Source organism: Adiantum capillus-veneris, chromosome 11 (genome assembly GCF_014529385.1).
Source record: "Adiantum capillus-veneris isolate H3 chromosome 11, ASM1452938v2, whole genome shotgun sequence".
Lineage (NCBI taxonomy): Eukaryota > Viridiplantae > Streptophyta > Polypodiopsida > Polypodiales > Pteridaceae > Adiantum > Adiantum capillus-veneris.
In genome coordinates, this window is record NC_140941.1 from 104,561,031 (window position 1) to 104,574,269 (window position 13,239).

The 13,239-nt window shown below is 42.4% G+C and overlaps 1 protein-coding gene across 1 annotated transcript; it reads left to right on the forward strand.

The window, feature by feature from the left end:
- The first annotated feature begins 62 nt into the window (after positions 1–62).
- On the forward strand, positions 63–4,569 carry LOC147447770 (uncharacterized). The gene is made up of 3 exons (XM_086523486.1): positions 63–850; positions 1,402–1,745; positions 3,711–4,569. Exons 1-3 carry the CDS (start codon positions 637–639, stop codon positions 4,383–4,385), a joined length of 1,233 nt encoding a protein of 410 aa, XP_086379612.1. The 5' UTR covers positions 63–636; the 3' UTR covers positions 4,386–4,569.
- The last annotated feature ends 8,670 nt before the right edge of the window (positions 4,570–13,239 follow it).

Sequence of the window (13,239 nt, forward strand, 5' to 3'; positions counted from 1 at the left end):
GGCCCCTTGCATATATATACACCTCTATCCTCATTTTCACATAAAAAGCACCCCCTCGGCCTGCCTACCTCCTGCCGCACCACCCCTCCCACCCTCAGCCTCTCCCCCCCCAACCCTCGCCGATCCGCCCCTTAGCAGGCTTCATAATCATACACGGTACCCTCCCGCTCCTCAATCGACTCCCCCTGCACTTCAGATCCTTTTGGATTTGGTTGCTCCTCTCTCAAGCGTGTGGGATTACCAACTTGGAAGTTGTAACCCTCCCATTGTAGCCCTCTTATAAGCGCCTTATTCCTCTGTTCCACCATTAATACAACTCTACTGCCTTAACAACATAGGTGCTTATCATTGATACATTCTCTGCGTTTGTCCCTCCCTCTCTCTCTCTCTCTCTTTCTCATTACAGCTACACACACACACACACACACACACACACACACACACACACACGACCCGAACACTCCCTTTGCAGCTTCTCCTCATCCTCACCCTCTCCCCCGGGTACTTTCACAGTGTTTAGGCTTTTGTCGTCAAGCTTTGCGTTCAATCTTTTCATCAGCTTTTATTGATCCGCTCTCTGTCTCTCTCTCTCTCTCTCTCTCTCTCTCACACACACACACACACACACACACAACAATGGATCGTGGCGGCTGTTCTGTGAATGCTACAAGCACTAGCAGTCATGAAAAAGAAAGTGGACCCTCGTGGCTGCCTCCGGGCTTCCGGTTCCATCCCACGGATGAAGAGTTGGTCACCTTCTATCTGGCCAAAAAAATTCAGAACCCCAACTTTTGCGATCAGGCCATATCCGAGGCAGACCTCAACAAATGCGAGCCGTGGGAGCTTCCAGGTAGTAGTTCTTTTAACAAAAAAAAATAAAAAAAAATCTTGGTCTTGCCCTAATCATATCACTAATCCGCTCTATTAAAATTTAATTAATCACTCGCATTATAGTTCCGGGAAAAGGAGGATGAGTCCGTGGTAGAGTCGATCAGAGTTATAATTGATTGCTTGTATTTGGCGGAATCCAATAGACTGCAGAAACTAGAATCACCTTATCTTGCAGGGTATATAATTTTTTTAAGAGTCACAGACTTCTCTTGATTATTGGGGAGTTAGTAGGACTTATACTATGGCTGTTTAAGGTTCCTGTAATTATTCTCACATAATTAAAGGGGTAACTAATCAGGCTAGCCGTGCACGATGCATGAAATCTGCAACGACCACTGATGGTGGGTAGCGTGAGCAGCAAGTCATTGGGATGGTCACAAAAAATGAGAGGAGCACAGAAGCAATCTTGATCATAGCATTTTAACCGATTATCCCATTAAATCGGCGAAAGGCCGGGAGAATTAATGGGCAATGATTAACTAATGAATGGATTGCTGTGGGGGCGTGCAGGGAAAGCGAAGATGGGGGAGAAGGAGTGGTATTTCTACAGCTTAAAGGACCGCAAATACCCAACGGGCGTCCGGACTAATCGAGCCACGCAGGCGGGCTATTGGAAGGCGACGGGCAAGGACAGGGAGGTGATGGGCACGGGTCAGCAGGCGGGTAGCGGCTCCTCAGGCGCAGCTAGTAGCTGTAGCTCATTCATGAATCTCAAGGGCAAGCTAGTTGGCATGAAGAAAACTCTCGTTTTCTACAACGGGAGAGCCCCCAAGGGCACCAAGTCGAATTGGGTGATGCATGAGTATCGAGCTGAGGACGCGCTCAAACATTCCCTCAAGCTCAAATCCTCCAAGGTATGTCCACGTCCTTCACTAGCCCCACTCCTCCATTGCATCCTTATCAAATCCATCTAACCCCAATCATTGAACTATAGGTAATGACTAGTTCATGGTCCTCATTCACTGTTCTTATTGGTGCATGCACTTAATTATACCACTCAATTTTCTTAACATGCATGCATTGTTGATGGTTTTCTTTCCCTCTTTCCACATTCCCTTTGCCTCGTATCGGCTAAGGTTCATACATAGCTCCATCAATAACTTGCCTTAGCATGTGGTCACACGAAGCAAAGTTATCAATAAGATATTACTAATGCAACTATGTCAACATCGGCATATATAGTTACGAAAGGCCTTGCATAGTTGCGTATAAGACAAAAAATCGGTGCATGTGTGACCATGTATGAGGCACATTTATTTCAAAATATAACTGATAATTATGCATCACGTGTCTTGCACGACCTTACTCTCATACCTAAGTACATGCACATTCATCCACCTTGAGATAAACCTTAACCACTTTGTACATCTATATGTGACACTACGAGTTGCACATAAACATAAACATCTCAAAGCATGACCTTTGAGCGTATTATCATCCTAAAAGTGAAAAATACACATATATGTTTGTGAAAATATAAAACAAGCATTATAGTAATTAGTATGGTTAGGATCCCCTTGATATCCCTCAGCTCTACTTGTCTCTAATTAAGGCAAGTCCGGCAACCGTTTGTAGTTAAGTCCATAAGCCAGTTGACATTTGACTTTTCACTTGCCAAAGGATGGAGTTGCAAGTAGCTCTAAATCATGTCCTCTAAGATATTTTCGATCCATCTTCTCCTCGTTTGCCTGAGAACGTACCAAGAAAACATCTACGCGTCTTGCTTAATTCATGTGTAGAGGTGTTTCTTTGTATGATTTTGTGTTTGTTACACTAACTTAAACATGCTAATTAATCAATAGCTATGTCATGAATTGCTTAGTTATTGTATCAAGATATTCTCTGTGTACTACATGGATAATGGGAGTATAGATTGGTGCCTAGTTCTACACCCTTACCCACAATTGACCATCAATGCAATTAGTAAGGAGGTTGTAGTATTTAGTCAGTCCTTGTATATGATGGCAATAAATCGCCTTCTTCATGATTCCAAGAATTCTACAAGGTGCAATTTGATTTCCTTATATAGGCCAATTGGTGCTTGCCATGGATTGATGTAGGTATCTATAGAAGGCTTCACTTTTTAACTTGATGCAATTTTAAATAGAACATCATGTGAAATGAATTAGCTAGCAGAACAAGCTCTATTGTCAAGCTAACCGCAACTAAGAACATTTACATGCTCGTTCAAAGCATTGGTGCTCATTGTTTTTGTATTTTTCTACGAAGACGTTAAGTTCTTGCGTAGGTTGCTACATCTATGTTGTGTTTTCGAAATGCCTAGACTGTCACATTTAAGTTGTGTTGTTTAAATTTTCATCATCATGGGTTAAGCCATCATGGTTTATAGCAAATACGCTTGTATCGTCATACGGGCAGCATATGCGAATCACTTTGGCGAGGAATGAAATGTCTCAAATATTGGTTGGTTGCAAAAAAGCTTTATTGACAACAAAATTACCAAGTATCATGCATGAGCAGTTGCTTGAAGCTGTAGGTACTAAGGATTGCTGAATAGACCATCTCTTGTCTGATGCCAAATACAAAGCTAGAGCCTTTTTTGCACCTTAATCAAGAGACTTGGATTCTATGGTCATGTGTATTGCTCATAAGGGACTTGCTCCAAATAGGAAAGCAACACAAAATGATGGGAATAACCATTTTGAGAGAGTTTGTTTTGTTGATTTCACAATGTCATGTGCTTCTAATTTGAGCATAAGCTTTTGGATTAAGAGACTTAATCGTGGTCATGTCTCAACAATATAAATGGTATGGTTTAACAACATGAACTAAGTTGATCAAGGTTTTCTATGATGCAGGATGAATGGGTACTTTGTCGCGTTTTCCACAAGAGTGCGAGCGGCAAGAAGATGGCATTGGAGGACTTGGAACTGGCAGCCACATTGTTGGGCAATAGTGTCTCTCATCACAAAGGTTTGGATGATCGAATCGCTAAAATGGCAGCCACATTGCCAGCCTTGACAGAAGTGCCATGGAACACATCCACAACCCGAGGTCCTCTTTCGTGTTCATACCTGTCCGGCCAAAATATAAGTGCTTCGTATCCCTCCGGACAAGGCCAATATGTGACCGGCGGACAGCCAGTTCCCAACGCGACCGGCGAGGCCGGTGCTACCGGTTTTGCAGAGAGTTCAGTATTCACTGCCCTGTACCAGCACTACAATCAGCAGGTCAACTCTGTGAAGCCAGAGCCGTGGGAGAACTGCCACCTGCCGTTTCTCCAAGACTACGGGCAGCTGCAGGTTGGGCAGCAGGGGGGAAACCGGCAGGTGCCGGTGACCACGTGGGCGGGCGGCCAGAGTGTGGACGCGTCATCCGGGCGGCCGTCACCAGATAGCTGTGGGAGCTCGCTGGAGTTCACACGCTCTCCTCATCTCACGATGAGTGCCACGCCCAATGAAAGTATGCCACACATGATCCCACGCTTGCCCTCCGACCTTGAAAGCTTTTGGCTTTATAACTCCGAACATTAGCTTTACACCGAGCGTCCTAACATTTTTTTGAAGAATATACTTTCTGTATGTGGTTCATTAAACCAATTAGATCACAATACCGAATTCACCACCCCTCTTTGACAAAGGAGTAGTAGCCTTCTCGACACGATGTTTCATACTTGTATATTTGCAACACCTTTAATGCGATTTAAAAATTCAGTGCGATTGGACCTCCCTCCTCTTATGATGAAGTTTGTGGAAAAGTTGACAATACATGCATTCTGATATGTCTTCAAGAGTGAGACCCTTTAACCCTTTTTAAAAAAAGCTAACATATGTGTTTACTTAAAAGAAAAAATCACAGGCCTCAAAGAAAGGGAAAGAGGCAGTCCCAAGCAGTGTTCGGGAAAAGCGTGCCTCAGCTTAGCCTCGAGCTGGTTGAAAATCCAAATCAGTCGCTTGAAGGGAGGGGAAGAAGGAGAAAATCCGCTTGGACAATATAAGAAAATAGAGTAAAATTGCAAAAAATGCCATTTATTTTGCAAAATTTCCTCTTTGAATCTACCCGAAAGGGAATTTTGTATGTTTTGTGAGAATGATTTTTCCCCGAAGAGTGGTCCCAAGCAGAATGGACCTTTTTACAACCAGAGAAGATAGAGCCTTTAAAGTTTGAACTCTACACAATACCATTGGATTGCAATGATTGGAGTAGGTACCCCCCACACGGAGAGGTTAATGGTAAAAGAAAGGTTGAACTAATTGATTTGACTTGGCATGCCTCACATACACGCGCCAAAGGATGGGGGTAATCAGTGTCCAAGAAAAACCATTTTCCCAAACATACAAAATTCCCTTTCTTCTATTTGCAAAGAGAAAATTATAAAAACTAAGGTTATTCTCATATTTTTACACTATTTTTCTCTTTTTTGGGGTGGAATTTCTACTTTCCCCCTTGCCCTCAATAGGCATTTTTGGAATTGAAACGGCATGATATTAAGCGAAGACACATTTTTTTCAGAACAATGGGGGTAATATATTTGTTTTGCAATTGCGCAACTCTTGGGTGCAGTTAGTGGAGGACGGAGGGGGCCTCAAATCAGTTACCCCCTTTTGTGGAGACCCCTCCAAGTACATATGCATTCATTCAAGAAGGTACCATACGTCCGTCCTCACATAAAGTTCGCCTAGGGTAAAGGGGCCAAGTTAAGGACGCTCAAACAACCTGGAGGCTACTAGAGAGAAATTTAAACTCGAGTAATTCAAATTTCAATCTTCCACTTCAAGTAGTGTTCGGGAAAGTCTATTTACATAGATGGCCATGTTTTCTACTTTTGACAATGAAATCCGGAAGTACTAGTCAAATTTTTAAAAGTTGGAGGATTTTGAAACTATTTTCTTGATTTTTTTTACAAATCTTCCTTCCTTTTCCTCGATTTCAAACCGACTAATGTGGATTTGGAGCCGACTAGGCTTAGCTCAAGCAACCTACTCTGAACACTGACTTCATGTCATGATTTTGAGTGAAATTGATATGAAAAGAAAGCCCTTGTCACAATCTCCTTATATCCTTTCCGAACCCATCATGACACTTGAATATTTTAAAAATAGAGTAGATTCAAACAAAAAGTGTTCTTGCTTTGGGACGTGTCCTCTTATTGAGACCTTTATCCTATTGATTTACCCTATTGACCTTTTGAGTGTTAGTCATGCCTCCCTATAATGTTAGCCAATATGCCAATGGTGATCTTTATCGTTTGAAAGATAATAATAACTCACTAGTATGTGACCTGCACGTTGCCGTGGCTACATGTGCGTCAATTGAAGCAACCATTGTTCTCCTTCCCTTCACGGGGAGGGAAAATGTGGGCAAATGCCTATGATTCTCATGTGAGCTTTTATAGCTCTTTAATACAGTTGTGCATCAACCACCACTATAACTACTTTCTAGATGATAATGTATGACAACACACAAGGTCTAAGTTCTTTCCACATTCACATCAACCAAGCACAAATCTATCTTTTGGATCAACACTATGTTTACCTTTTTGAGTGTAAGATCAAACAACTAATGAAGTGTAGTTACTCTCCACATTCTTGTGGATTGACCACGGAAAAATCTCCTTCTAGGTGTTCATGCCAAGCTTCAACATAGTCCTCCTAATCATGGAAAGTTTGTCCCTCCCCCCCACCCCCTTCTCTCTATCTATGTGTGTGTGTGTGTGTTGAGTTCAAGAATTATTAGGTCAATTTGAGGTCTCTTGGGAATGAATTAAGTAATGGACTCCCTTTGCATGATGTCTTGTCTTAACATCCTATGTTTCTCTCTAAGGAGGCAGTGAATTTGTGATTAGGCTAGAGACGCCCCCCTCACACAATTGATATGGGTCCTTGGTGAGTGGTAGTGGCTCTCTAAATAGACTAATAGAGAGTTGTTATCCTTCTTTGGAAATAGTGTTTTCATTGAATGAAGAATTCTTTAGATGCATTAGCATCCCCTCTCACCATCCTTACCAATCAAGGCATTGGTCATGATAGAAACTCTCACATGCTTCACTCGTGTAGTTTTGGTGTTGCATTTAGGGCATCACAATCAACTAAGTTGTCAACTGCTATTTGTTGGAACTTAGGATGCATGTACCTGTTGGGGTATAGGCGCCTGTGCCTTGCCCGGCCGCCCAGGGTTTGGGCGCCCACTGACTTGTATACCTTATACATAGCATAAGTGTATAGGGGGCTGCTCACTCTTTGGAGTCTCCCCACCCATATCTGTGTCGTGTGTCTCCTTCTCTCGCTCACTCTCCGTCTGTGGTGCTCCTCGATCCCCTTCAATTGGTATCAGAGCTATGGTGACCGCGGAGAGCATGACGGCTTTGAGAGCTTCGAGACGATAGCTCGCTCGCTCTCGACGGTAGAAAGATTAAGAAAGCTTGGAAGCTTCGTGAGAATGCAATGGGAGCTTGTGATCTCAGTTGAGAGTGATGTATGCTCTTGTGGAAGCTCAGAAAGGAGTGTGGAAGATTGTGTGTAAGTGAAGGTGCTGCCCTAAAAACTGTGTGCGCAGCAGCATTATTTTCAGATTCGTTTTTCTCCTTGTAGAATGCAGATCTGAGAATTCTATTCACTATGCCCATCCGTTTCGACATGGTCTACAACTTTGCAGAAGAAACTTTTTGCAAATTCCTCACCGTTTTTTTGATATTCAGCTCAGACTGACTGTATACAGAAATTCCAAATTTTCTGTTGTCGCATTGTGTGCGAGTTTGATGCACTTTTGGAAGCACGGGAGATGCTTGAAGTTGAGTGCATAAATTCTGAGCTGAAGATGTAATTGCAGCTTGTGGTTTGAGTGTAACATTTAATGGCCTAAAATCTTATTTGTAGCGGAAATTAGCATGAACATAGTGGGCATTTCATTAGAATAGATTCCTAATGAGAATTACAAGAGTGCTTGGGTGGAGAGAGCAACAAAAGCATAACACCTAGTTAGATAGCATCGACAATACTTTCAAAAGAGAGAGCAATTAAGCTATTGACAACAGTTGAGGACCGGATTTGCATGGAGCCGGTCCCCCCTCCAAAAGGCTTTGTATTATGGTTTCTCCCATCAAGAGAGACATTGTACAATACAATTCTTTGTGTTCCTTCAAGACTAGCTAGTGCAATGAAGATGGAAGCTTCATACACCAAGAAAAACACTTAATCAAACACAACTTGAATTATCCCCGTTCTCAGACCCAAGACCTCACACACCTTCGAAGATGGTGAGAGCTAGCAGGGTATGAGAGTAGATTGAGAGGAAAAAGAAGTATCATACGAGAAAGAAGTACATCTCCTCACATAATCACTCATATTAGCATAGCTTAGCTTAGTAATTAGCTTGGTAGAGAAGATGAGCATGCATTGAAGCTTGGCTCTTGGTTGGATTTGCATCCACATGCCAAGAGAGTGTTGATGTAGGCTTCTATCTCACAAGCTTGGAGTAGGTGATGAGCTCTCCATTAAAGCTTGGGAGGAGATAGAGTATTTTCCCTTCACACATGGTCAAGTGTGAGAGTGTGTGTGTCAATGCCAAGCAAAAATCAGCCCCCCCTCTCTCTTGGGCGAGCCCTAGCTGCTAAGTTAGTCTGGCTTTTGCCTCATTGGACCTCCCCAGGTCAAGCCAATAGGGATTAAGCAGCATAAGTGATAGCCTTCTGACATGTGTCCCCCTTTCCCCTTTTGTGAGAGTTTTAGATAATTAAATAATTAAACTAAACTCTCATTGGACCCCTTTGCCTCCTGGCCAATAGGAATCAGGCAAGCCATGGGGCTCCTGAATGCTCATTGGACCCCTTGGGAGACTGCCCAATAGTCTTCTAGGACACTTAATTCTTATTGGTTTCTTTTATTAAATGTTTTTAAATTAATTAAACTAGATTTACTCTAGCCTAATTCTCATTGGTCCACTTCAAGGGTCTTCCAATAGGAATTGGGCACACCTTGTGGGCATCTGGCCTAGGGAGCTGACATGTGTCCCTCATTCCCTTTGTGTAAAGGGAGCCTGTGTGTGTGTGTGTGGCTTTCTCTCTCATCCCCTAGCTTTGGGGCTCGCCCCCTCCCATGTAGGGATGTAGAAAGACTTTTTGGGCACACACTAAGCATCCAATTTTCCCTAAGGTTGACCTTTGGACACAACCTTTGAATTTTGGAACCTTAGCATTTTGGAAGTCTTAATGGGCTGAACCTTAGGGTCTTTTTAGCCCATTGTTTCACATGGCTCTTTTGCAGATGGCCCCCCCTTTGGATCCCTATTTTCCCTCCTTTGGATCCCTACTGTGGCCGGTCTGCTAACTTAACCAATATTCTAGCTTTTTCTCCCTTGGCACTTCCCCACATTAAATGATCAGTTTAATGAGAAAATCATTTAGGAGAATTAGATATTGATTATTATGACATTACCTCTCTCTTGAAATCATAGTCGTCCTCGACTATGGTGTAGAGAAGATAAAGCATATGCATGAGTCCTTTTCTTAGCGGGTAGAGGATCCCTATGTTACCCTACGACATCATTCCATAATGGATGACTAGTCCATTTGGCGCTTGAGAGCCTGAGGCTGCCGCAAGCATGTCTGCACATTAGTCCTATCAGTCTTCCATAGTAGAGTGACAAGCTCTACTTGGTGTCCGGGAGACGTCGTCTCCGCAAACTTGATCTAAGCATGCATACTACTTCATTTTTGTGCACAAATAAAGAAAAAGAGAGTCTTATAAGACAAAAATTTTTGTTCATTTTTAACAATTTGTACATTTGCTTACTCTTGGGAAGCATTGTAAGCATTGACAAGGTTTAGGTTATCCTTTAATTGTATGCGTTGCATCCATCTAGCATCTTCAAAAGGATAATTCTTAAACTTAATAAGATATCGTCTGATAGTCTTACCGCCTCTTAATACCTTGTCTTCATGTCGGAGAATGGACTCGGGCTGCAGCACCTCCTCGTGGTCCTCGATCTCCGGTGGGTCTTCAATAGTTGGTTCTTGAGGTGGCTCTCCTTTGTAAGGCTTTAAGAGGCTCACATGAAAAGCATTGTGTATGAGCCAATGATTAGGCAACTTAAGTTGATAGGCCATCTCATTGATTGGCCTAAGAATCTGGAAGGGACCATAGTACCTTTTTGCTAGTTTAGCATAGTACTTTTGGTGGCCCGTAGGATTCTTGCCCGTCGTGTGCCTTAAGCGAGCCTTGGGAAACTTTAACAAGACCCAATCGTTTTCTTTAAAGGCTTGGGCTCTTCTGTGCTTGTCAGCAGCAGCCTTTTGCCTTTGCTGTGAGATAGAGATAGCATCCTTAATCTTTTGGAAAGATTCTTGTAGGTCTCGGCTATACTCATCTGCAGCGAAGATCTTCCCATGTACCTTAAGTAGCAAGGGACTTTTTGATCTTCCCTCAATTACCTCGAAAGGTGCTTTTCCTGTAGAAGTATGTACAGTGTTATTGTAAGCATACTCTACTAAGGGTAAGTACTTCTCCCATTGGGATCTTTGATCTACTTCCGTTACATAGGCTTTTAGTAGATCGAGAATAGTTAGGTTAGCTATTTCACTTTGGCCATCAGTTTGTGGATGATAGGCCGAAGAGAAGTTTAGCCTTGTTCCTAAATTCTCAAAGAGACCCTTCCAGAAATTACTGGTCATTCTAGGATCTCTATCCGACACTATGGACATTGGCAAGCCATGGTACTTGAAAATTTGTGAAATGAAGAGGGTTGCCATTTGATGGGCTTTGATAGTCTTTTTGACAGGTATAAAATGAGCTTGTTTACTGAACCTGTCTACTATCGTCCATATTCCCGTATTCCCATGGATAGACTTAGGCAATCCAAAGATAAAATCCATGGATATGCTCTCCCACGGTGAATTAGGGATTGGCAAGGGTTGAAGCAATCCAAGTTGCTTCCCTCTATCAAATTTTGTCTTTTGACATACCACACATTTGGAAACATACTCATGTATGTTCACTTTCATGGTAGGCCAATAGAAATATGTTTCAATTCCCTTTAGGGTAGACTGAATCCCTCTATGCCCCGCATATGGGGGAGCATGAGATTCATACATTACTTTCTCACGTAGTGAGTTAGTAACGCATAGTCTATTGCCATAGAGAAGTTAACCATCTTGTAAAGTAAATGGTTCTTCTTTCTTCCCTAATGCAAGGGCTGAAATCACATCTCTAAAATCGGGATCAATAGCATACTCATCTATCATTGAAGATAGATCATTGTGAGTTGCTATGGAAACCGCATTCACTCTCGGTCGTCTTGAGAGTGCATCGGCTACTTGATTATGCTTGCCAGCAATGTGAGCAATATGAAAATGAAATTGCGAAAGGAAATTTGCCCACCTCATTTGTTTGTCGGAGAGCTTGGTCTGCGTCATGAAGTACTTAAGACTTTGGTGATCCGTTCGCAGAATGAAAGGAGTCCCCAATAAATAGTGCTTCCATGAGTCTAAGGCATGTAGAACTGCAAGGAGTTCTTTTTCGTATATGCCTAGAGCTTGCTCAACAGGGTCGAGCCTTCGACTCTCATAGCCTATGGCGTGCCCTTCTTGGAGCAAAACAGCCCCAAGGCAATCACCACAAGCATCACATTGGACCTCAAATGGTTTTGAGAGATCCGGTAGTGTAAGTACAGGTTGAGAGATAAGCTTTTCTTTAAGCTTTTCGAAAGCATTGTTCTCCTTAGCAGACCACGTATACCTAACATTTTTCTTTGTTAGGTCATGTAATGGTCCCGCAATTTGTGAGAACTTTTCTATGAAGCGTCTATAGTATGCACACATACCTATAAAGCTTCTTAGTTCATGAAGATTCCTTGGTTTAGGCCATCCTTTTATTACCTCTAACTTGGATGGATCCATTTGGATTCCATCTTGAGAGATAATGTGACCTAAATATTGAATCTCTTGCAAGAAAAATTCACTTTTCTTTCGATTAACATAAAGTTTATTCTCTCTTAAAACTTGAAATATTACCTGGAGGTGTTGCTTGTGTTCCTCTAATGAATTAGAGTAGATGATAATATCATCAAAGAACACTCCAGTGAAGGTTCGATGAGGTCTGAACAGCTTCTCCATCAAGCGGTTAAATGTGGCTGGTGCATTAGTCAAGCCAAAAGGCATGACAATGTATTCGTAAAGACCAAATGTAGTACGAAATGCGGTCTTTACAATGTCTTGATCAACTATCCTTATTTGATGATAGCCACTTTTTAGGTCAATCCTACTGAAGTAGGTCGATCCTTGTAGCTTATCAAATAGGTCTTCTACCCGTGGAACGGGAAACCTATTCTTGATAGTGATCCTATTTAGTGCTCTATAGTCGACACACATACGATATGTGCCGTCTTTCTTTTGCACTAATAGCACAGGTGAGCAAAATGGAGATGAGCTAGGCCTAACCATGCCCTTCTCAATTAACTCATGCACTTGCCGCATAATCTCCTCTTGTTGAGCTTGAGAAACTCTATAAGGAGGTTTGTTAGGCGGTGAACTTCCTGGAAGAAGTTCAATTGCATGGTCGTCATTACCTCGTTTAGGAGGTAGCTCACAAGGGATGTCGTCAATAAAGACATCTTGAAACCCCTTGAGAAAATTGGATAACTCTAATTCCTTTTGGTTGCTTTTATTTTCTTTTGCTAAAGCATTAGGTTCATTTTGAGAATCTTTAACAAAAATCATGTACACGGAAATAGAGCTCTTTATTGACTTGTTGAAAGCTGGTGTATGTACAATGGGGATGGTGTTACCCATCTCCCTAGCATCTATATACATGTCCTTTTCCCTGAACTTAAAGGAGATTCTCCTTTCAGGAAATTTAACATGGGCAGCCAGACGGTCAAACCATGGTGCCCCTAGGATTACATCCTCATGCTTGAGAGGAGAGATAAAGAAATCCTCTTTGTCCACATAGCCTTGGACATGAAGCCTCAATTTCCCGATTAAGGGAGTGACTGAAGCTTCTTGCCCCTTGAAGGCACTGTCTGCGGGTAGGATATCTCCCATCTCGTAGGATTGTATGCCTAGCTTGGTGGCTAACTCCATAGATATAAAATTGTGAGTAGAACCAGGGTCAAAGAGAATAAAAGCATCATGTTCTCTTACCTTTCCCCAAGCATGGCATAGAGGAGATCCTTTGTGGTGAGTTTGGTGAATCTCCTCCTCTTGGATTTCAACCAAAGAAGCTCTAGGAGGATCTTGGCGGTTGTTCTTTTGGGGACAAGCGCGGTACGCATGCCCTTGTTCGCCGCACTTGAAACACCGGTTATCTTTACGATAACGCTCAAGCTCTTCAGGAGAGAGTTTATTCTTTCCTTTGTAAACTCCCTTCTCTTTAGCTTTGTTGGATTGCCCTTAGG

Coding starts and splice junctions, on each gene's coding strand:
- LOC147447770 (XM_086523486.1), top strand. CDS start 637: ATGGATCGTGGCGGCTGTTCTGTGAATGCTACAAGCACTAGCAGTCAT. Junction 851..1,401: donor CGAGCCGTGGGAGCTTCCAG/GTAGTAGTTCTT, acceptor GGGGGCGTGCAG/GGAAAGCGAAGATGGGGGAG. Junction 1,746..3,710: donor TCAAGCTCAAATCCTCCAAG/GTATGTCCACGT, acceptor TCTATGATGCAG/GATGAATGGGTACTTTGTCG.